This window comes from Lepisosteus oculatus, chromosome 29, assembly GCF_040954835.1.
Source record: "Lepisosteus oculatus isolate fLepOcu1 chromosome 29, fLepOcu1.hap2, whole genome shotgun sequence".
Classification (NCBI taxonomy): Eukaryota; Metazoa; Chordata; class Actinopteri; order Semionotiformes; family Lepisosteidae; genus Lepisosteus; species Lepisosteus oculatus.
Genome location: NC_090724.1, coordinates 514956 through 539558, shown reverse-complemented (window position 1 = coordinate 539558; position 24603 = coordinate 514956). Strand labels below are relative to the sequence as shown.

The window sequence follows — 24603 nt, the reverse complement described above, 5'->3', positions numbered from 1 at the left end:
TGCATATCATCTCAAGTGCATTACATTGAAGTAATTTTACAAGAACATCGGTTAAGGAATTTTTATTTGCTTAACTGCACTCATTTTGCAGTAAATCAGTAATTTTCCTTCCTGCATGTGTTTTCCTCACTGGTTTTTCTCATCAAGGAGAAAGATTTTTTTTTTCCATTTCAGAAAGGAAGTGCCAAGTCTTGAAGTCTTGTTCTAGTTTGTTAATTCTTTTAAAAATGGGCTGTAATTGTGTCTAGTATGAATAGGTTTTATTTATTGCATTTTAAATACTTCTTCCATTTTTGCAGGAACCTTCAGGTTTTGGTATAGCTATTTTTAAAACTGGAAGTTTAATAGTTTTGTCTTCTAGTCACATGGGAGGTTGAGACAATATGTAGCCCAACTATACCAGAGGATCTGACTGATAAAAGATGTGACCTGGAAAGTACTACAACTTTTTGGCACAGCCAGGTCAACCAAACAAAGTTAAAATAAAAAAAAAATTGAGTTGTTTTTCTGTGTTAAAATAAATAGGACTAAATGAAAGCACTTAAAAAGCTGTGGTTTTCCGTAAACCAGCCCTTCTTTGTAAAGACATTTAAGAGCTCTTGGGCTACAATTGCACATCTTGAAAAGTGTTTGTTTTAGTTTTAGAGTGCAGCGTGTCTCCTTCAGGGTTAGGGTATTAATGGCTTGCTTTGTGTAGCAGTACAATGCTGAATTATGGTGATTTATTGAACGGAGGACAGTATGCAGCTAAAGGATAACTCTCACACTTCAAAACACTGTGGCTTTTATATGACTGTGCTTTGCAGAATGTCCTCCTGCATAGGTTTACAAGTCTTCAAACATACTGTGAAAGACAAAAGGCAATCACCTGAATTATCTTCCAGCCCTGGAATTCGTATTGCCCTAATCAGCCACAGTGTCTTTGTTACTGCTGGCTCCCAGTAAGAATGTGCCCTAAAGTAGGAAAGATTTATGATGTTACCACAGTCTTATTATAAAAGATTATCATTTTGAAAAGCTACTTGTGCATGCTGATATGTCTTATGATACGGTATTTATCTTAAAAGTGGTGATCAAAAGTATGGAAACACAAATCCCAGGTTCAAGAGTTTGGCATCAATCCACAATGAGGTTCATGAAGTTGACACTTTGGGTTCTCTTTCTCTCTGCTTGTCTCATGGGTGCGGACCTCGAGGAGCCTCCTGGATGGGCCTTTATAAGTGCAAAGGTTTTAGTCAGATAAAAATATTCAAATTGTCAGCTTGTGTGTCAGGGTTTTCTTTGGTGGGATTTTGGTGGCTGCAAGAAACCTAATCCCTGATGCAATGATGACACCCTCATTTTTGGACAGTTCAGTTCTCTTTCCCAGCTGTCTGTGTGTCTTGTTGTCGTGTGTCTCTGTGATGTTCCCCAGTGGCAGTTGTTTCTGTGTGTACTCCATTTCTGGACTCAAGGTTATGGATTTTATATTTCGTTTCTCACCAGATGAAATATAAAAGGTTTCTCACACGTTTTGGTCTTATTTCTACTGATTAATGTGGTTATGTCCTTCTGTTGTGTGTTTTTCTTAAACTTTGACTTGCAGTTATTCTACACGTTGAAATATATCCTCAACGATAACACTGAGCAAAACAGAATAATAAAATAATCTGAATACTTGCAAATAAACTAACATAGTGCTGTGTGCCAGGAGGTCAATATCATGCATTGAAAACTACAGTGAAACTGCAGAGCATATTTAACTTCATACTGAATATTTGAATATCATATTGAATTATACTGATGACTGATTTGATTTTTTAAATTAAAATGATAGCAAATAAACATGCATACTGTACATACAGTAGGTATTGCACACAGAAATGTCTGTTTTATCTGAAATGGATAAATGATTTTGACCTTCTAGCAATTAATATCACTAATTATATACTTAATATAAATAATAAACATCTTTGCTAAAATAATAAGGAGATTGATTCTGCCATCTGTTTTAATGTATTGGATTGGAGTAGAACAAATAGTTTTTTTGTTATAGGTTATAGACTTGAATACAATAATTATCTGTCTTAACAATTATGTTAATATTTGTAATGAAATAAATTATATAATGCTCTTAAGTAGGTCGGTGACTCAAATTTAACCATTGAGGACTGTAATAAAGCAGATTTAGAGGAATGTCCTCTCTAGCATCCCATGAATATACAGTAACTGGTTAATCCACTCCATGATGAGAAATGCAATGTGTTTGAAAATATGTTATGTGAATATTTTTTTAAAAAACTATAAAGTCTTGAACTAAAGTAAACGCAAAACATCCGACAATATCTTGGTAGAAATCAGTGTCCCCTATCTTAAAATATAATCTTTTGTTTTTCCTTTTTTTGTGTGTTGCCTTATTATTTTCAGAAGCCTTCGGTAAGTGCACCTACCAAAAAGCCCACCAACTCCCCTCTCCTCTAAAGCAGATGGCATTTTAACAGCTTTTAAAATGCATGCTTTGCCTCTTTCTCACCCTCACTTTTTTGATTCCTTTAAGTTCTTTCCTTTTCACTAACTTCCAAGATAAACCTCTACCGTTTAACATTCCCTGAAAGTGCTGAACTAACAGTCCAGGAAAAAAAGAAAGCGGTCACTTTGATAGAGCCCCTTCTCTGGCCTCCCTGCATTCCCAGCAGAGCTCCACACTGCACTCTCACTGCCTGTCCTGGGCTGAAAGGTCACAGTGTCAATACCTGCTAAAGTCAAGCTTCATGCCTGGTTTCTTCCATTGTTTGATGTACTCAGAATTTCTAATGATAGTCATAAACTACCTCCTTTATACTTGTACTGTATGAACCACAATAACATTTACTTGTTGGCTTTCAAACACATTCTGACCTTCCCACACAGATAATGGAACTGTGTTTATTAACTTAGACTTTATCTTTACCAACTCAAGTCATTAAATAAAGTTAGATAAATCTGCATCAGTAGTAACAAGTGCAGTAATTTTTTTTTGATTGAGTAGTTTGAATTTTAAAGTGATGTTAGACTTTACACAGAAGCAGAAGAGGAAAGATATTTTCAAGAAACTGAAGTTAGTTGTCACCATTTCCATTTCAGTAATTAAGAAATAAATATTGTAAAGATATAAAGACATTTTATTCTCAAACTTGAATAGGCTTTAAGTGAGTTAGAGCAGGAGTAGACAAAGTGGGACAGGAACTTTGCATGACCCCTCATTGAGGGCTGTTGGCATTCAAGTGCGTTCAATCCTCCAAAGCCAAATATTATTTCAAGAAATATTTTTGCTTCTAGATTCAAATTGCTGCCTCAAAAAAAAAAGTCATCCAAAAGCTTTTTCATTTAACTCTGCCTTCCCAATGTGCGTTTTATCCAAAAGCTTGAGCCCAGGAAATCTGACACAATTTAGAAAAATTGCATTCCTGAGTTTATGGCACATTCCAAAGCTTGTTTTCTTCAAGATTTAAAGTTTGTACTGTACATGTCCAAAAACATCACATTCAGACATTTAAAGCAATTTTAATAACTGATTTTATTTAATTAAAAACACATCCCTGTATTATTATATCATTATTTCTGATCTGAACAGCACTAGCTAAAATTTTAAAGAAAGAAGAATACTGAATATAAATGCCCCAAAAATGGAAGTGTTTCAATGTTAATTCTTTTCCTGAAAAAATACGGTTAGACTGAAATATTTTCTATAAAACATGCTATTTTATTTGCTTAAAATGAGATTTTAAAGCTTGATAAAACTTCATTTGTTTCTTTTAAACCTCACTGAACATGGAATGTGCCTGCTGCCTTGATCCTCCTAAAACTCCAAATTAAACTGATGGAAAAAGTACCAGTGGAACAGTCTTGACAGGATTCGCAGTTTTCAATCCCTCACTCATTAGGGTACAGACTCACCTCCCACGCATTCATAAGAACTGCTGGGGAGGTGGCACAGTGATTAATGAGGTCTCCCTCCAGATGAAATGGTTTAGCATTGAAAAGAGTTCAGCAGTTCACATTTCTGTGCACACATCAATCATAGAATTACAAACATGGCACGCAGTTTAGTGAAGTTAACAACGGCTGCTCAACAGATGCCGAACCTCAAGGAAGGTAGACTTTTTCAGGGGAACAGGCCACAATAAAAATATTAAAATCCTAGTGTCATCTTGTGCATACTGTATGATCTTCAGACTCTGTAACAAGCAGTTAACATTAACAAAATTAATCAAATAACTATATTCAAGCTTGATGATTTGATACTTTGCTGGATTTACTTTTTTCTGGCCCAAAAGGACCTTTGTACATTGGCAGTCCTAAAGGACCAAGAGTTTGGTTTATGAAATAACCTTGATGGATGTCAGCAAAAGCATGTAAGGATGCTTGACAGTAGACAAAAACTATTTTAAGTGCTGTCCTTAAATTTTTCTTACTCTAATGCAAACCATTATAATGCACTGAAGCACACTGGGGTAGGATTTCCTAGAGCTTTAGAGAAAGATACAGCCTGCAGTTATTTTGTCCCTTGTACTGGAGTAACAGTGCATTTGGTCTTCCAGTAACAAAGGGATTGACTGGGGGCATATGGCCATAACAATTCACTTGATAGTCCTTTTTATAATCCCTTTTATATGAAAATATGCTGTTTTTTATGCAACCATCCTGAGGCTAGTAAACCTCTGATTTGATATAATTTGACAACAATTCCTTTAAACAAAAGTGAAATGATGCACTGTATTTAAGAATGAGAAACAGTGCCATGCAACCTGGTCTTCTGAATTTGCTAAACATTTTCTGACTATTAGGTTCCAAGGCCTGCTCTCCTGCAGGGTACAACAGAGACCAGTCTGAAATCGCACAGAAGTGTGCCAGGACTAATTATTGTCACAAGGGCTTTGTGCTCTACAGCCAGCAAATAGGCTAACCAAGCAAGCCTGCATAAGGACTCATCTGTAGTTTGACTTGTATAAAGGTACTATTAAACCTATAAATCTCAGTGGAGCTCTCTTATCAGGTTTGACTGAAACCCCGTGCTTTTCCATTTATCACCCAGCACTTGACCACTGGAGCTAGCTTGGTGATGAATATAGAGGACCTCACACCCACAATACAAGCCGGTTATTTGTATCATTCTAAAAGCAGCATGAAAGAATGAAAAAGCAGGAACTGAATTGAAAGAAAACAGAGAGTCTCACCCATAATGGAGTCAAAGATTTGGCTCTGATTATATTTGTTTATGAAGATTACATGCTTCTCACAATCTTGTGCAGATGCTCTTTTCTGCTGCTTGATGTCATACTGCACATCTACAGTACGTGAATATGATTTATAGGTATACTCTTCTTTTCCCCAGAATCACATATTGTCTTCCCAGCACCAGAAAACTGTTAGTACAGTAGCATCACTGTAATTTACTTATTTTAGTTGGAATTTAGAATAATTTGGAAACAAGTTTATTTTTTAAAATATGTGACTGGAATAAAGGCAATATATGTTAAGTATAGAACATCTATAGAATATTGGCAATATATATAAGAGTTCAAGTAGATAGCTGTGTCAGCATCCGTAGGCTGCAAAGGAATAGGTTTATTCCATGAGGAAAAGAAAGGAAAGGAAACACAATGTTTTGGCTGTGGAGCCTTCTTTAGGTGTCATATATGTAAGGGTATACGATTGTATACTTGCTAGAATGTGTTCATTTTGACTTGCATAATTGAATATACAACGGATTAAGAAAAACAGTAATGTCCGAAAGTGCTGGCCCTGCTATTACTTTCTAGTGGTATTCTGCACTTCAGTGGAAGGGGCTGCACTTTAATTGAGGCTACAAGCAGCACAGATCATAGTTAAATTTTGGAAACAGGAGTAAAGTTTGAGAAAAATATGCTCACAAAAGACTGTTAAGTTATTTCAGTATTTTCTAATACTTAATGAGCACTCCTTACTTTTCCATGGTAGAAGTAATTTTGTAAACTTCAGTCAGTTTCCATTGGTTCTCACCAAGGGCAGCAGCACAAGAGTCCAGAGGACAGATTAAAAACCTAAACAGGTGTTCATAAAATATTGAATCCTTAGAATTAGCATTTTATACATATTTAAGAATACTGTCCTTTGTCCTTCAACAAATTTAGTTACCTGCTTATTTTAGTAGAAAGTATAAACCTCTTACTGAGACATATTGAATAATGTTTAGAAAAAGACAAAGCTTATTGTTTATTGTTCTGTTTATTTTTTAACAGTAATATTTTCAATTATGTGCAAGTGTATTTCTACCTGTGAATGTCTCAAGTCTGTCAATACAGCACAGGAGCAGGAGATATAGTAAGTGAGTGAATCCTGTGAAAATAATGTGAAATATTATTAGTAATTTAGAGGAAAGGCATCTTTAAATTGAATGCCCCTGACAAAATAAGAGATTACTTCATAGTTTGACAGCATACCAAAGACAATAGTTTAGGAGCTTACATCTTAACACTAGAGAATTAGAAATCCCAATCACGACAATTTTTGTTTATTTTGATTTTTTTTTTATTTTAACTTCCTCAAAAGTATTGGATTTTTTTTTTACTTTAAGAAAGAGCAACTTCAGAAATCCACTTAAATATTTGTTTAGCTGGACAAGGATAAAGCTCTTGGGAAGGTTGGCGCAGTTGTTAGAACTTGAATTTGTTACAATACATGTGAAATATTTGGTGAGGAACAATTACAGATACAGTACACTGTCAAGTCCAATCTCATTCCCCCATAGAGCTTCATTCTCACACAGTCGTGCACGAAAGCCGTCTGCCCTGTCCTGGGTGGAACAGGCTGAGGGACGGTGAGGCAGTGAGAGTGGTCTGTGGTTCTGTTTTCTATTGCTGGGTTCCCACTGAGAAGCAAAGGCCATACCCATCGCAGGGGGTGGATGGGGGATGAAATCAGCCTAATTCCTGTGTTCACGCTCACAGTCACCAGACTGCAGGCCCTTTATAGTAACGCCTAGTTTTGTGTCCCACATCTCTGCTGCGAAGAAGCACCAATGAGGCGATAAAAATAGCCTTGTCCGAGGAAGAATAAAAGTCAGAGGTCCAGCGAATTGGATCTGGCAAAGATTGTGCAGAATAGCGTTGATGGCCGTGTGAAAGCTCGGGGGCTTTTAAGCAAACTTTATCTGTCACTAAACCTGTCAGAAAGACAGTTTCCCTCTTGCAGCAGAGCTAAAACCTTGTTGCTTCCACTTCCAAAATGAGGCGCTGATCTCCCAAAGCCATTTTCATTCTCCTGGAATCTACTAAGCCTATCTCAGACAATTAATATGGGAGTAAGAGTAAGCTGTTAAAAAGATAGATTGCTTTAAACAAAGAAATGAGCATCAAATCTGTTTGAACTTATGAGAGAAGCAGATGAACATTTTAGTTTAGTTTTAAATATCCTTTGACCTCCTCAGGGAAAAGTTTAAATCTTTATAACCTGATAACAGTGAAGGCCCCAGTTATGAATCATTTATGTAGCCAACACTGAATATACTTCATCTGGTCCCGACTATTCATTTTGATATGTTTCTAATCATTTACTAGGAACAATACTGTATTGTGACCTTGATACAGATCCTGGACAGCAGTGCTACAAAAAGGAGACTTTCTGGTTAATTTAAAATAGGTTTCAAGGCATGGGTATCTGCAAGTAAATGGTATAAAATATAATATTTTAATCAACCCTGTTTTTAAAACCTCCTCCCTCACTGCATATTCCTCCTTGAAAATCCAAACCCCTCCCTCAACCCCCAGCGCTGATACCTAGTAGAAACAGTAGGGAATAAGCCTTCCAGCTAACAAACCTGCTTCATTAACCTTAACCAATACCTAACCTAACCTTAACTAGTTCCTAACCTTTTAACTAGAACCTAACTATAAATCCGCCAAACACCAAACTGTTGCTGCCTTCAGATTCTAACCAATTAACAGTCCCACACCCTTCTTGTTCTTGGATTAACTTAAAAAGATAAATTGTTAATAGTGTTTTGCCCTGTCCTTGAGTTTTCCACAGTAAAATGCAAAGTGGAATTTTCAACAGCCGTACTGCCAAGTCATTATTTAATTTTTTCCACAGTGTTTGTAGAACTGATTGAGCCAGTTCTGAAATCTGGAATTCCTCTTAAATGTGATTGCTATGATCACAAACAGAAGAAAAAGACTAAACTGGAATTTGACATATCTTGTTATAATGTAATATCTATAAATATAGAATGCCCTTTTAAGCTACATAAGATGTCCTGCTGCTTGTTAGAGTCATTGATAATAATGCCAAAGATTTTGGCAAAAAAGGGTTTGAGAAAAAAACAACAAAAAAAAAAACTAACTTTCAGAATCCAAATCAGTCCCAGGGTATTCTCAAGTTTTAATAAGCGAGGTTTCAAATCCCCCTTTTTGGTTGCTTGGCAACATTGATGGGTAATTGATCCCATGAACTCAGAAGTTGTACCTTAGAAAGGTATGCCATGTTAACACTTCGGAGACTCAAAGGCTGGACAAAACACCTTCCAAAGTATTGTGGGTCTCTGATTGCTGGTTTGAAAAAGGATCCTGTGTTTTCACAGAGAAGAAGATGGAAGATTTATCTTTTTATTAGGTTGTGATGCTTCAGAGTAATTGATTTTTTTCTCTCTAAAATCATGACAGAATAAATCAAGTAAAAAATATTGTTACCTACATTATCTTTATGCCTAGATTTGTTTTTAAGAACAGCAGCTGTGCTGCTCTAATATCACACCTTAGTTGTGTTTGCATTTGGATTCTAGAATCCATACGTGACAGTTCAGTGCCAGTCAGTCTAGGGCCTCTGCAACATGATCTGGGGAGGAAATACAATAGCAAGTCATCCTACAATTCCTGTAGTGTTAGCTTTAAAATAATTATAATAATCGAATTTAGAACAAGTGAGACATTTGGTGTAAAATGATGGTGTCTTACTAAAAGTATCAAAAGACCAATTTTATAAAGTATAAAGAAGAATAAAACCTTTATCAAAGGAGGTCAACTGACTGGGAATATCATTCTTGACCTCATATTGTTGTGTTTTGCTTTTGTAGACGTTATCATTAGTAAGACCTATTACATGTTGGCCTTTATTTCATTAATTTAATTTCTTTCTTGGTGAGGATGTTGTTTTAAACAAAGCAGTTTCGGCAGTTGTTTTATTGCTGGCATATGATGTAATGTCCAGACTAGTGGGAGTTTTCTTGCATTTTGGCAGCATCTACAGCAGGTCCACTTTAAAACGTAAGTCATAGTGGCGTTAGGATAAAATTGGTATTTTAACTTCATATTATTTAAAATTGCTTTCATACGTTTCAGTCAATGGCAGCACAAAGAAAACTTATACGTAGACATCTGAAGGTATATGATGATAATATCATTTCATCTTTGGTCCTTTCTAAAACCAGCAGTGTGAGACTTTAAAAACAATTAACCTCCAAACAAATAATAACACCTATAATAATCTTTAACAAATCCTAATGAATAATGGCATCACTAAAAACATCAAAAATAACATTACTGTAAATCATCAACTAAACTCTAAATTACTTTCTCACTTTTTTTACTCGGATTCTTTTCAGAGGGTACTCCTATACGAGGTAAGCGCTAAAGAACTGAGAAATTAAACTGTGAAGGTAATGGTGAGAATAAAAATAGCAGAGACTGAAAAACTCTTTTCATTCCTTTTTTATATTCTTACGATAACCTGGTGGCTCCTCTATGTCTTCTGTGTCTTTGTTCCCTTTCACCTGATGTCATGTGGTTTCTGTACTGTACTTGTTGAACTCTGATGTGTTTTCCTCCATGTGTGAATTTGAGCTAGATTAATGGGAATTTTATTTTTTGTTTTATTGCTGATATACTCAACCAAAACTGTTACAGTATCTTTAAGGCTGAGGATGACTAGCTAATGAACTGTCCATCTCTTATCACAGATCCCCTTGGTCCCCGGAGTGTATTATGACTTTGAAGACTCTGAATAGGGTTGCATAGTCACGTATTTTTACTCAGAAAACCCCTTATAACTCTGCATGTATTAATATGCAGTAGAGTGTATCAAATCTCAGGGGATGTGTTTGGAAATTCTACGAAATAATAAAAAATAAATACAGTCCCTCACTTAATCTTACTATTATTAGTAATTTCAAAAGGATCTTTTAAACTTTTGTTTCCTGTTTAAATTACCAGATATAAATTTCTTAAAATGACAATTATAAAATGGTTCAGCATCCTTCTGGCTAGGTAGTAGAGAGAGGTAGTGCCTGTCATCAACTAAACCTATTGCGAGTTGCTATACTTGAACACTGGGTATACTAACCAGGCCACAGGTGTTTTTACTGTATATGTCCATTGTGTGCTCTTTTCAATGCATAAGTGCCTCTCTGCTGCAGAATGGAGAGGACGTGCACTGTCTGACATGTTCCATTTACTCAGTATCTCTTCATGCCTGTTCTTGCACAAACACTCCTTTCACCACACCTTCTTGTATGCTAATCTGACTCACAAGCTTACGAGACAAGGTTGGTCACTTCAGGTAAAGATTTTCTTTTCTTACTGTCGTGTGATAATTTATTTTTTATCTACAGGCTAAAAGGTAGGTACGATTCTGTATACCCTTCTGTTTGTAAGCTTATGTTAAAAAGGAGGCATATAGGGACAGATGATGTTCCAGAGATGTACAGTATTTCATGATTTCTTTTTTTCTTGAAAATGTTATTTGTTGTTATCGTTTTCTTAATGTTGGCGTGTTAGTGTGTTAAACCTTTGCAGATTACAAAGCATAATATAGAATTTCATGGTTCATTTATGAAGGGAGAATGTTTTTAGCTACATCTGAGCTATAACAACTGTGGCTACTTGGTGTCACTTTTATAAATAATTAATAATGATCGGCAACGAAATCAAAATTACTCTTTTTGTGCTGTGGTGCTGTGGTACTGTGGTACTGAATTTTCCAATACTGTGGAAATTTTGGCACTTGCAGGGTTATAAAATCTTTATATAAGGTTTAGGTTTTAGTTTTTATGATTAAAATTCAACCACTTGCCACTTATCTGGAAAGAATGACATGGGATATATTTTAGGTTATGTGCAGTAATTATCAGTCTCCCTGAACAATGCAGCCCATTATACTGTATGTGCCTATATGCTTTACAAGAACAAAATTATTTTTTAATTGGCTCAAAAATCCTCTGACAAGCAGTAATTTAATCTTGTTGGTCATTTTTCCCCATCTCTGGGGCAAAAAGAAGAGAGAAGGCTTCAGGAAGAGTATTTCTATAAATGTGAGAGAGGCAGGAGCAAGAAAAAAAGCAGGTGGATATACAAACCATCTTCATACATTTTTAGGTTTGTGCAGAAATGTGCCAGTTGGATTTTATAAAGACATTCATGAACATTGTGTCTTCACAGTGTCTCCCTAGTAGAACCATGAAATACTCACCTGTGTTCAGACATGTACCATACCATGAGACATGGTTGTGACATTAGAAATTAGAAGGGGAAGACAATGTGTACAATTTGTGACAATTTGTTAGTAAATGAATCTTTACCAGCCAGATTAATCACCACTGCTTGTGTGACAACAGATACAGTGCATTACTTTGGATATTAACTTATACTTAAACAACACAAGCTCTCAGCTTGTTTTTTAAATACATACAGTATCTTAAAAGTGTGGCAGTAAATTTCAAATCCTTTTGCTGTATAAAAATTTAGTGTGCCTCATGTTCTCCAGATTTGAATAATAGGATTAGTGATCTGCAAATGCATACTTACCCTTACTGTATGTGAAAAACTCAAGGCACTAAGATGTGGTCAGGCTGTATTCAGATAACAGCTTTTTAAGGGTAATTTGCATTTAATTGATGCCGCCATTGTAGTGCAGCAAGTGTGAAGATGGGCACTTTGCTGTGCCAACAGTGCCTTTGGTGTGTTTTCAGGTTTAATGTATAGGCCTGCATTTTGATAGTAGCGGACACTGAACACAGTGCAACGTTATTATGCAGAAGTGTTTTGAGGGTCCTGAGAAACTGCTCTGTGAGAGTGTGGTATGATGAATGAGATATGTACTATGGAAGGAGATTAGGTCATAAGAAAAATGAGACTCACTTAGATAAAACTTACATCATGCAGATGTTCACCTGTTTTTGGTGCTGCATCACACACAGCTCATAAACCCAGACCAGGAGTTGCTTTTCAATACCTGTACATCAAACACATTATCCAAATAGTGTTATCAGGTCGTAAAGATAGAAGAAGAAGAGATCTGATTCCTTGTCCCTCTCCAAACACCCACCCATCCATCAGAGCCCCCAAAGGAAACTCCTAGATCGTAACATGCGAACACCAGCCAAGACTGGAGAGCTGAGAGGCGGGAGAGCTGAGCACCACTCACTGTCAACTTCACAGCGCTATCTGATGAACTCTACCCCGGACTTTACATACTGTTAGACAGACAAGGATTCTATAAATCTTTAGAATTTAGAACCCGTAGAAATTATCGATTTTCAGTGTGTTCTTCTAGTTTTTGTGCATTTAATCACATTGGTGATCTAATTTAAAACAGATTGAACACTTCAGACATTTTCAGCTCTCATGTTGGGGCTGCAGCTTCTGTCCTTTGTGTTTTTCTGGTCATTTTCCCTAGCAGCAGTTCTGTCAGTCTAGGAGCATCCTTGAATCTGTGCACACCAATTCCATAAATTATATATATATAAAAATTATTGTAAGCGGAAAGAAAGAGAATAAAATACAAATAGATACAGTATATAAATTTGAAATTAAATGAGAGAGCTAGGTTCAAAATTTAGGGTCAGCAGAAACAGGTTTTGAGGCTAGCTTTAAAAACATTAGCAGTCGGTTTAATTTTAATATGGTCAGGAACAGTATTCCAAAGAGAAAAGGCTCAGTCCCTTATTTACGGTTGAATAATGCATGAATAGTGTTTCTACTGACTCTCTGCTGGAGGTTTGCTGTCCTTACTGTAGAGCTTCTGACGGTCATGTTCAGAGGTGTCTTGCACTGATCAGCACAAGCTGGTATCAAATCTCCAAAATAAAAAGAGTTAAACTCATTGAGGATCTTGTTTTTTCAACACTCTTTTCGTGTTGTTATAGTAAGCAGTTGAACTGTTGTACATTAGCTATTACTCTTTTTTTCTGCATTGCACGAAACACCCATTTTGAAAGATTTGTTTCCTGCATGTGGCTTGTCTTCCTTCGGGGGAACATGTTTTAACTAGGCCACGACTTGGAAACAGCTCCTTAGTTAATAGATTAGCTCAGCCTGGAGACAGGGGTTAAATGACCCAGAAACAGGCCCTGTTCACCAGGCAGGGCCAAGCAGTCACATCAAGTTAACGTGTCCCTTTCCTGAGGATGGCATTAGAGAGATCCCACTGGAAAACTGGGAGAAGGGAGAGTAAGTGTACTGCCTCACAAACTACAGCATGTTTGTATGTGAAGTGGTTTGTGTTTCTTAAGAACTGTTAAAAGAAATATGCATTAAAGACAATTTGTCTTGCCTCTCTGTCATTGTTAATTTAACAATGATTTAAAATTTAAGCTTTTCATCATTTTAACATGATGTTCAAAGATATAGGGGTGTAGTGATTTAGTGGTTTAAATCTACCTGAAGAATTAGAGATTGGGCAGGTAATTCAGAGAATACCATATCGCCACAAAAATTGATTTGAAAAAACAGCAATGTGCACAAACAGTTTCAAAGAATACACAACTTTATTAACATCATGAAGTGTGCCAGTTCAGTACACATGTATGTATCAAAGGGATATAATTGTACACAAATTGCTCATCTGTCACTCAAGGATTATAATAGATACTTATAGTACTGGGTCAGATGCATTGATTATAATACTGTTCTTGAGTTACTGTAGTCAACCTTGTAATAATGAATCTCATAACAATCAACAATTATAAAGATAGAAACACAAGTAAATGTTCAACTATTTTCATAAACCTGAAGGTGTCAGGCTGGGACCAATTTATGATTTATGACTGACCCAAAGGAGTTAAATGGTTTCAGGCAGTTTATTTTCAGTTCAAGGCAAAATAATGATTACTATTAATCTTCTTGAAAATGAAATTCTAAGCATAGACATAACCTTGTCGGTTTGGGATTATCTTGACAGTTAGACTTTTTTCTATTTTTGATTGTAAAAAAAAAAGTGCAAATTTAAACACTTCATTAATAATTTTCAACACAATAATAGTGCATTGTCATTCTGGAATAATAATAATTATTATAGTATTATAGAATAGCAAAGAATATATTTTATTTGGAGCTGCGCAGTGGTCCAGAATAAAGGAGAGGCACTGTGCTTTGGAGTGGTGATTAACCAGCCACCACCAACTCCCCTCAGTGAACAGCACTGCAGTCCAAACCCATGGCTAACAGCTTCATCCCAAAAAGCAGGATTCAGAGAGCTGTGCTTTCTTCTCTTAGATCTCCTGTCTTTTTGATTGGATTTAAATTTCCAAAGCTTGTTTTGTGCTCTGATTCAATATCCAAGTTCCATTTATTCCAATAATAATTTCCATTTATTAGTAAAATACATGATATGCAGAGGACACAGCATGACAGAGCTTCAGGAATTATGACGATTCATTTGATCATTTCTAGTTTGCCTTTTCTACCTTCTTATCAGCATGTGAGAAAAAAAAACAGTGCACAAGTTAAGCGTGGGCAGATGTGGAACACTTGTGATTCAAGGAAGGCAAATAAAAATGGATGGAAGGGTGTAGTAAGTGGTGTAATTTAAGCTGTGCAAAGGTTATTAACAATCTCATTCCAGATGTACACTAATAATAACAAGATCGTTCCACAAAGTGGAAAAAAAAATAATTTGTGCAGAGGTGCGAACAGGTTGTTTCTGGCAACACGGCTCCACCAATCATCATAGTGTCCACTGTGAAACCTTAGCCCACACTCAAGGTTTTTTGATTGGAAAAGCTGGGACAAGCTGGGACTTGCTGGGACAAGTGAAGCACAATGCAAATGTTTTCAGTTCATTATAAAGATCAAGAAAACATACTTGAAATACAAAAAATAATCCTAAACAGGATAATTCCTAAAATGCACTGGGCAGTATGAGGAGAGATGCACAGAGCAGTAGTGAAGACAGATTGTAAAGGGAACTGGTGATTACCAGTGGAGGCTTTCAGTGCAGTTTCTGCTGTTCGCTTGAAACGGTGTGGAGCAGACTTCTGAGAAAGTGTCATGCTATTACACAGACCAAAGTGGAGGCTATCCAGTGAGGCTTCAGCCTAACTGTGTCATGTAAAGTGGTACTGATATCTACTGGCAGCTCTTTTAATGCATGGCCTGTTTCCTTTTCCATCACTCCAGTGGCTCAAATGATTTCAGATTGGTGGTAGGCAGGAGCACCGGCATTTCAATTATCATTCTTGCTTTCTTGCAGAATTGAGTTGCATTTGGATACATAATGTGTACTAAATCTATTAATACTGAAGTGATCATTGAGGGAGAGATTCCTGTTATTGTTTTATTATTCACATTCAGAGCTGCAGGGAACATGCTCTGAAAAAAACTTTGAATGCTTTTGTGTTTAACAGAAAAATGCTTATATTGTTAATAAATAATTGTTTATCTGAACGAAATACAACCTAAGTTTTATCTTGTAACCCGCTGTTTTATATGGATTGTCATATGCTCAAGAAAGATAATTCTTTTTTTTTGCCTCTTCCTTTGAAGGCAGTTTGTTATGCTGTGGGCTTTACAAACACTTTAAAAAAGCCACAGGCAGCCAAGGGTATAATGCAATTAAGTAGAATACACAATAAATCATAATTAAAAGAAAACAGGAACATCAAAGATGTTCACTTTGCTCTGATTCCAACCTATTTAAACTGCTTTGGGCTCTTTATCATTACATTCAGAGCATTGGTTTGGTAAGGCATGCTTGAGCAGAGAACACAAAAATGCAATTTCTTTTACTTCAGGAACTATAGGCACACATCACACACACAAAGATGTATGGATAGACTGATGTTTTGGAGGTTTTCGCTATCACAGTGTTACTCAGAGTATCTCATCGATGCCTAACTTGTTTGTCTAGCTCCAAGGGCTGACGGGTGCCACTGCTCCTGGCTTCTGTTCCTGTCCAGTAAATAAAGATGGCATCACAAGTTCTGAAAAAGAATGGTGGTTCCTTTACAGCTTTCAGCTTTCAGGTTTTTATGGAATTGTGAGTTATGCTGCCCCTTTCACAATTCCTGAAGGAAATTTCATTTTCTAATTAACTTTTATTTAGAGTTGTAATTTTTATGAAGAGTATCAGAAAATAACTATGGAAAGTGTCACATGCTGAAGCTGAACGATGATGACAGTTTTTTATCATGTTCTTGTCTGGTCAAACAAAGACAAGACAGGGATCTTTATTTGGGAGGCATCATCTGGCCCTGCTGTGGATGCGTGATTTTTTTGTGCATGCCTCGGTCTGTGTCCAGCTGGAGACTATTTGGATGACTATTTTTGTGCTCATAGATCAAAAATGGCCAATAAAGACAAGCAAAATGATCGTTCCAGTGTCCGAGAGACAGCAATGGCATACTGCTGTGTATCGTATTCAGATCTGTGGGAATCGAAATGTGCTCTTTCTGTGTGTGTAAAGGGCTTTAATATTGGATAGAACAGAAAAACCTACAATTCAAGTACAGCATGAGACTTTTGCTTTATCTAAGTTTAGACAAATCAAAGTCAGTAAATATGGATTTAATAAATTCTGTAAACTGTGTTTGTGAAAGTGGAAGGTTTGTAAATGCTTATGCTGTAGATGAACACATTGGTTGTATTATATCGAAAATTCATTTGTTTAGCTAATCATCTCTGCAGATGTTACTGACAAAGAGAGAAGGATGTCCCAACCATCCATCCTTCCATCAGCAGGAATCTGTTTAATCCTGGGAAGTGTCGCAGCAGTTGAGAGCATAGCCGGGAATCGAAGAGCACAAGGCCCACATCCTGAATGGGATACCAGTCGAGGAAAACGGGTCCCATTCTAGCAGTACACAAAGGAAATAAGCAAAAATCTTCATACAGATAAATGGAAATATGCCTTTGCTCACCTTATTCGAACACACTCCAAGTTTTAAAGGAATGAAGAACAAAGAAAAAATTATCAAAAAAGTATCAATTTGACTGACATTAGCAGTATCATTTCAGGAAGTTGTTTTCAAAAACAATAGACAGAAAACAGAACAACCCAAAATGAATAACACAGGAACAGCATGAGCAGAGCTGAAGTATTTATTCTCTGTATTTTGTAGTCATGTCTGCACATTTATAATGAAGTCTGCTGGGACTACAGAAATAACTGCTAATGTGTTACCCACAATAACAAACCTTTGAAAACCATCCATAAAGTCAGGTTCTGTTATATCTGTAACAGTAGCATTTCCTGGCTTTTTACGCCATTTGTTGTGCTTTTAATGTGGAAAGTCATTGAGCAGCTCTTCTCATTATATTATTGATTGGCTGTCTAATATGGATTGACAAATGTTCTGCCAATGTAATCCCAATATAAAGAAAGTATGGTGCCTATAGTGGATGCATCCTGACATTTAGTGTACTTTATTCTCTTTATAGCAGTTAGGAATACTTACCCATGCTGGCACAATAGTTGTATGTTTCTCAGATCTGTGTGCCACTTATTATATTGCAAAATTCCATCAATGCTGGGAAAAAAACTGTAAACTGTGTTTATAAAACTACACTTCAACATTCCTGCTGTACGTGACATGAAATTTCTAGGGCTTTGACACATTCTTGAGCAACTCGTTAACTTATTGTACCAAAGCAATGGGGACGAGTAGACAAGAGCTTCAGTGAATATACGGCATATTCACTGTGTACATTTTTGTACATTTTCTAGCATGGTGCATGATGTACTTCATTCTTCAATTAGCCCTGAATTAATCTCAACGACTGCACAAACCTTCTGTATCCTATACTGTAAAGAAGCACAGCATTGCCGAAGTCTGTGTGGGCCTGTCTGTGTTGTGCCCTCCCAGGCATTTTGTACAGTACAGGAAACTGAACAAAATCATTTTTTCTTCCAAAAGGTATTGTCTGTCTTCCTTTTGCAAGTGAATATTGTGTGCCACCAACTAAACTGGAGCAGAAATGAAGTGATTTTTGTTCCCGACAGTCTGAGAATGACATGACTGTCTCCCAGTTGCCCTTCCTTTCTTTCTGTAAAATGAGAGAATCCTGATTACTCTCCCACAATGGACTCACGATACCTGTCTTTGATGTGGTCCAGATTAGCTAGAGCTAGAATTGGTGTTTTGGGAAATCTAATCATAGTTTTGAATGAAAAAGAGAAATCGTTAAGTAAGCAAAGAGAAGTGAATAGTTAGAAAGGAAAGGAGCTGAAAGGAACATTTTGGATCTGTGAATATAGAAATATGACCGAATAAGAGTGAGTATGCTTCTGGATAAAAATAAGCATTAAAGGGGTGGTGTTTTTTTCACATCATTATTTAGTACTCCTCTTGTATTGGAATCACAATTTCTGTTTGTTTTGCAATTAGAGATTGAAACTAAAAAACATTTTGATGTAGTCATGGATACTTCTACATGTTGTACTGCAAAGGAAAAGGCTGATTTTCCAGCTCATTGTTTTGTCTTTACATTTTATTTTTTTATTTAAAATTAGGCCTTTTGTCTCTGCTTGTAAAATGTAGTTTCTCTAATGCAGCACATATTTACGGCATGTGGACATTAGCAGTCACTGATCGATCTGTGATGGTTAATATTTGGTAATCCTGCCTGTGAATCATTAAGTCTGGAAAAACTTAAGTAAGACTTACCTCTTTTTCAATAGCATCCCCAAAAACAGCAACTATTTTTAACATCTGTTCCAAATAACTGAAGCACATCATCTAACAGTCTCAAAATATTAAAGCCCTATACCACTCAACAGTGATATTTGCGCACACGATCCCCGAACATGCATACACCTAAAACCAGCTTTTATTAAAATGTTGTTAACAAGTCTCTGCAAGGATGTTCTGTATGCATCTGAATAGTTCTCTGCCTGTAGAGCTGCGTGCCTGTCTCTCTGGAAGCTTATTGATTCAGAAAGCGTGTACAGTATGTCAGGGCTGATACAGTACAGAATGGAATGAAAGATCGTTGGTTGACAGGCGATCCTGTATTGATATGTGCTGACTGAATGGTAATGAGTCCTGGCAGTTTGTCTGTCAGAAAGGAATAATGAGCAATCCTTCAACTACCCAAGCGAGGCAGGATCCCTAATTATATTATCATGGATTCTCAACATTACTGAATAATGTGGTATTATCTGTCTGTGTTTCTGTTTTATTTACACTTTTAGATTTTTATACTTCTATGCATACGCCTTGTCCCCTTGTGTATAGTAAGTGGATATGCTCTGCTAGGCTCATGCCTTCTGTTCTTCTTGTAGTTCAGTCCAGTTTTGTCAGGGGATCCTTAGCTTCACCCTTGAAAACACACATTTTCTCAAGTCCTGCTTTGTATAAACTCCCCTATCCAGGCAGCTGTACTCTTCTGGACAGGCATTTACAATCTCACATTGAGGTTTTAACTCTCCTGTTTGTATTCAGTGTAGAGCACACTGAACCTAGAGTACAGAAGTCAATATATTGGAAACGGTGCAAAGAACAACTTTGCTGTTTCTGCTTGTTCTGCTTGCTTAGGAAGGTCCAGCAGAAAGGTAGCTGGTCTGACTATGTGACCTGGGAAGATTTACTGAACTCTCAACCATGTTGCGTACAGTTCAGTATTGTACTTTTTTCCTTATGGAGCTGTACTAAAAGGGGGACTGAAAGTTAATGAACTGCTGGAGAAACGTTAGCCTGCTCTCATCTTCTCCCATGTGAAATCATCGGCGGCAGGATTTTCTTTGTAAATGCATCTGGATGTTCCTTGCAGGCATTTTCTGAAGAGGAGCAACTTTTTTTTTAAAGCAATTAAAATCTTTCATTTTGTGTCTGAAAACTTGGTGGATTCCTTTCAAAGAAATGCAACATGAATTAGAAATGGAAAGAGTGGGAGGTTCCATGGAAGCAATAAGCACGCTCCGAAACAGGCCTCTCCCTGTTCTTTTCTACTTTGGACCGATCAGGTTGACACTGCCAGTTTCCTAATGCAATGTACCCATTTCTCTGTTTCTCTCCTGTTTCCCCTTCCCCGGCTGGGTGTTTTGTCTTTCCTGCAGGAGCCCTACAGATTGAAAACAGCGAGGAGACAGACCAGGGCAAATATGAGTGTGTGGCGTCCAACATCGAAGGCGTGCGTTACTCCTCCCCCGCTAACCTTTACGTGCGAGGTAGGGAGCCCCCTGGTCCCGGAGCTCACACACTGCAAAGAGCTGTTCAGACGCTTCGGCCCCACAGTAGCTGCACATCCCCTGACCGATAGACCTCCCTCCCTCTCAGGCTCCTGAAAGACGGCTCCTGCAGCTGCCGGGCTTCAGTCTCCTGAAGTGCGGTCCATAAAAAACAAGCAAGATTTACTGATATGCAGTTCAGCTTTGGGTTTTGACACAGTTTCTAACCTAAAACAGCTGACATTCCTGTAAGCCAGTCCTTGCTCACTCACTGTTTTAAAATCTTTCATCCACTGGCCGCACTGAGAATTTGAGTTCAATTATTCTGTGAATATAGTCTGAAATTCTGTTGAGGCCAGAAAATACAATACCTGCCACACAGGAAAAAATAGTTCTGTAACGCGCAACGTCTTTCTTCTTCACTGTGATGTTAAATATTGTGTTTTAACCATTCTAGGCAGTTAATCTGTTTATAGATACTTCTGTAGGCCTTCTGTACACAGAAAGAGAAATGCAATACATTCCAATACATTTATGTGAACTTCAATATGTTTAGCAAGTTAATTGTTATTAAATTTATAAATATATTATCAGTACCGCTTATTCTGACCTCATTTTATGCCGATCTTGATTTTTGTGGCCTTTTAGCGTACTGTATTCTCTCACAGGTGATGTAGTGCGATATTTTAGATACACCGTGTGAGACCTGTTGTTGCAGCTGTAGTGATCAATGACTTTGTAGAAAAAGGAACCTTTCTGGTTCTTTGAGGTCAGAAGTAAGGTCTTCATTCCACTTAGCTGTTATTTACCAGGAAGAAGACGGTAAGTTCGGCTTGATAGCTAAACTGTTGCCTTAAATGATCGAAAAGCTGCCATTGAACTGGAATTCAATAAAAGAACAGACTATTAGAAATGAACCAGATGAAAACTGCTGTATCTTACCTTAAAGTACCTGGCCATATATATTCCAATCTTAATAAATGTCGTTTACTATATAATGCTATACAGATATTCAAAGTATTTCTGGTGTTAAATTAATAATTTTAAGTTTGTTTAAACATATGGAATCCTGAGGGGTGTTGTTTTTTGAGGATAGTGATCTGGGGGATGTGTGCTGTATCGTTAAGTTCCCTGTTTCTTGATCTGTAGCACTTTTTCCACAAAACACTCCGACACCATTGTAAAACAAAAGATAATTTAATAACTAATAAAGGTGCAGGATTATTCCTGGTGATTGGAATATTCAACAAATTAACATCTTTCAGTGGATGGCTGAAAAGAAAACTTGCTTGACCTACCTTCTCTCTCGGTGCCCAGCCTGTGCTCCCAGACAGCTAATCTGTTTCTTGTGTGTGAAAATAATACATTAAGATATACAGATTTGTGTACCTAGAAGGACTAAAACACATGTTTACGATCAGCTGAAGATGTGGCTACAGCCATCAGCCTTCTGCTAGTTCTTAACCCCCATCTACCAATTACCATCCACCGTTATTTACACCCAGATGAGGGACTGCTTGTGTATAATGTTCAGCTGGCCGCCAACAAACACTTCCTCCCCAATAACCATCCCTCATGCACATTTTCAACTTGCCATTAACTAACAGATCTATGACTAGTCTGTTTACAGTGAGAAGCTGTTAGTGACGGTTCATTCAGTCAGACACAAAGAGGTAGATCGCTATAGAATTCAGAAGAAAGTTATTTCCCTGTCAATCCATTGATGGCCTCTAGTGGCCGCCCTTTGATCACTGCACAGTTAAACCTAACCTTGGCTCCACATATTGGGCCCTTGGTTGGAAACCCAACAGTGTCTGATTACCCATTGCTTCCCATCAGGAGTTAAGCAGATGAGTGTTTTGAAAATGTGGCCCCTTATTTAACAACATTGAAAACCTAGATGTCCACACAGAGGCAAATGTTACTAGACATTGATGTTTTTAAATTGTATATTAGACATGAGTGAAATCAGTCTCTCAGCAAATACTGTACCTGTTAATTTAATAGAATGTTCACTCTGAAAACACTGTCACTATGTTTAGAAACAAATTGCTGCATAACCAAATCAAATTCCATCCGTGCTGACTTCTCAATCCATTACTGAAATTGGATCCTTGATATAAAACAGGGACATACTGTGACATTGATAACTTTTGTTTAAAATTATTTTTTATTTTCTCCTCTAGCTGCTAATACAAAGGCAAAAATATTTGGAGAAAATTCTTGCAAGTAAAACAATATCATTGTGGGGTGGGAGGATTTTTTTTGGCCTAAGTTTGGAAATCTTGGTATTTTCTTCGCTTTGTATATTTCAAGTGTTGTAAAGTCAATACATCCCCCATCCACCATGAATTGTGTTTTGGAGTCAGTAAGTCTATAGCAGTACAGCAATAGACTCTTACTGAATCTAAAATACTGCAGTTCTCTGCCTTGTTAAGAGTACAATGTACATCTCTAAGATTCAAGAAAGTTATGTTTTGCAGCGCTGAAAGAAAGAAGAACATGTATCTTTCTACTGTCTTGTTTGCTTTCTATATAGTTTATATAAATATGTACATGGGATTGGGAATAAACTGGACTTGAAATTAGCAGCTATCAGTACTCTATTCTGCTCCTTGCTTAAAATCTGATGTTTTAGCTACAGTTTACAGTTTTGCAAGAGGGGGTGATTTTTGGGCTTTAAGGCACTGTTAAATAATTTGAGACATACATTTTGTCAAAGGGTGGTAACAGAGAATCTTGTGCTGTCAGTCGTAGCTGCTAATTTGAAGTACTATGCTTTTCTTTTTTTCTTTTCCCTTTTTGTTTTTTTTTGTTTTTATTTTGGTTTTCTTTCCTCAATTGAAGCAAATCGGCCACCATGGGAGTCACATCAGGTGGCAAAGACTTGCTGTTTTTTTTTTATTATGAGGTTGAATATACTGTAGTGGCCGCTAACTACTAGCAAATGGTCTTTTCAAGGCAAACATGCGACCACTGGTTAATTTGATTGTTTTGGGTACAGAAGATCGCAGAGCAGGCAAGTTTTGAATGACCAATGTCATTTTGTGGTGATATCAAGGAAGGAAAGCAAAGGAAAAAAACAAGAAATGTAGCAGCTAAAAGCCTTGAGGTGGCCTTTTTTACTCTCTCTGTGTTTCCCCTATTTTTCTCTTCTCCTCATGTCATTGTGTTCTGCATCAACCCTTTTACATCCCTCAGAGCTTCGAGAAGGTTGGTGTGTTTTTTCTTTTTTACTTTTTTTACCCACATTTTTTTTACATTTGTTGGAAAAAAGGCAAAATTAAAAAAAAAGAAGAGAAAAAACAATCCAAATGAAATCGAATTATGAATAAGAAATTAATTTTCAAAAGTGATTAAAGAAAACCCGCTATGCTCGGGTTTTTTTGTTTTATTTTAAGTTTGCATTGTGGGGCCTTTTCTCTTTTGCATCCTTTGGTATTGCTGCTGCTAGGAGAGCTTCTCTGCACTTGTTGTCATGGAAACCCAGCACTTGGACATAACAGGGCCTGATGCATGATGGGAGAATGTAACTACTGTGCTTGCATGCCCTTTTCTAAATTCCTTTGCGCCGTTCTTCCTTCCTTCCTCTGTTTCATTGCACTGTTTTTTTGTTTTCCTGTTCCTGTTTTCTTTGCTTCTTAGTTATGTGCCCTTGGTTTGTTTTCCTCCTTTCAGTTTCTGGTTACTTGTCTGTTGGTTGTGGGTCTTTTGCTTTTAGTCATGCAGCTGCTTTTTGACTCCCTCAATAAAGAAAAGTGGAAGTAAGTAAATAGCCAGTGTTCCTGTCATCTTATTAATAGCAGTAACTCATGGGGGATAAGTGGAGTATCTGATTGAACATGATTTGTTGCGGTAATGACTTCACACAGCCCTGGAATCTGCTCTACAGCGCTACATGGATCAATATCAAATATAATGACTTACGTTTACATAACGGCAGTTCTTTAGTGTTATGGGCCTTAGCTCTTTCTGCTCAGATGATTTTTCAGCTTTGACAGGATGGAAGTGTGATGAGTATTGTCCGGCTCTCCTATGACAGACCTGTCAGTTTCCTTTTTGTAGTATTAGGTAGTAGTTGAGATTTCTTATTTCTTTCCCTGAATCAATACCACAAGTACTGTTGAGCAAGTAATTAAGAGTATTCTTACTGTTTTAAAAGTAAATAACATACTGATTTTTTAAAAAAGAATCACCTACTGTACGATACTGCAGTAAAGATGCCTAAGTCTC

The 24603-nt window shown here is 37.0% G+C and overlaps 1 protein-coding gene across 10 annotated transcripts in view; it reads left to right on the top strand.

The window, feature by feature from the left end:
- ptprsa (protein tyrosine phosphatase receptor type Sa) overlaps window positions 1-24603 on the top strand; it is a 313640-nt gene that overhangs the window by 181663 nt on the left and 107374 nt on the right. For all 10 annotated transcript variants that reach the window (XM_069186054.1, XM_069186057.1, XM_069186055.1 and 7 more), the window contains one exon: window positions 20260-20370. In XM_069186054.1, coding sequence (XP_069042155.1) covers window positions 20260-20370 — 111 coding nt within the window. The remainder of the gene's footprint in view (window positions 1-20259; window positions 20371-24603) is intronic.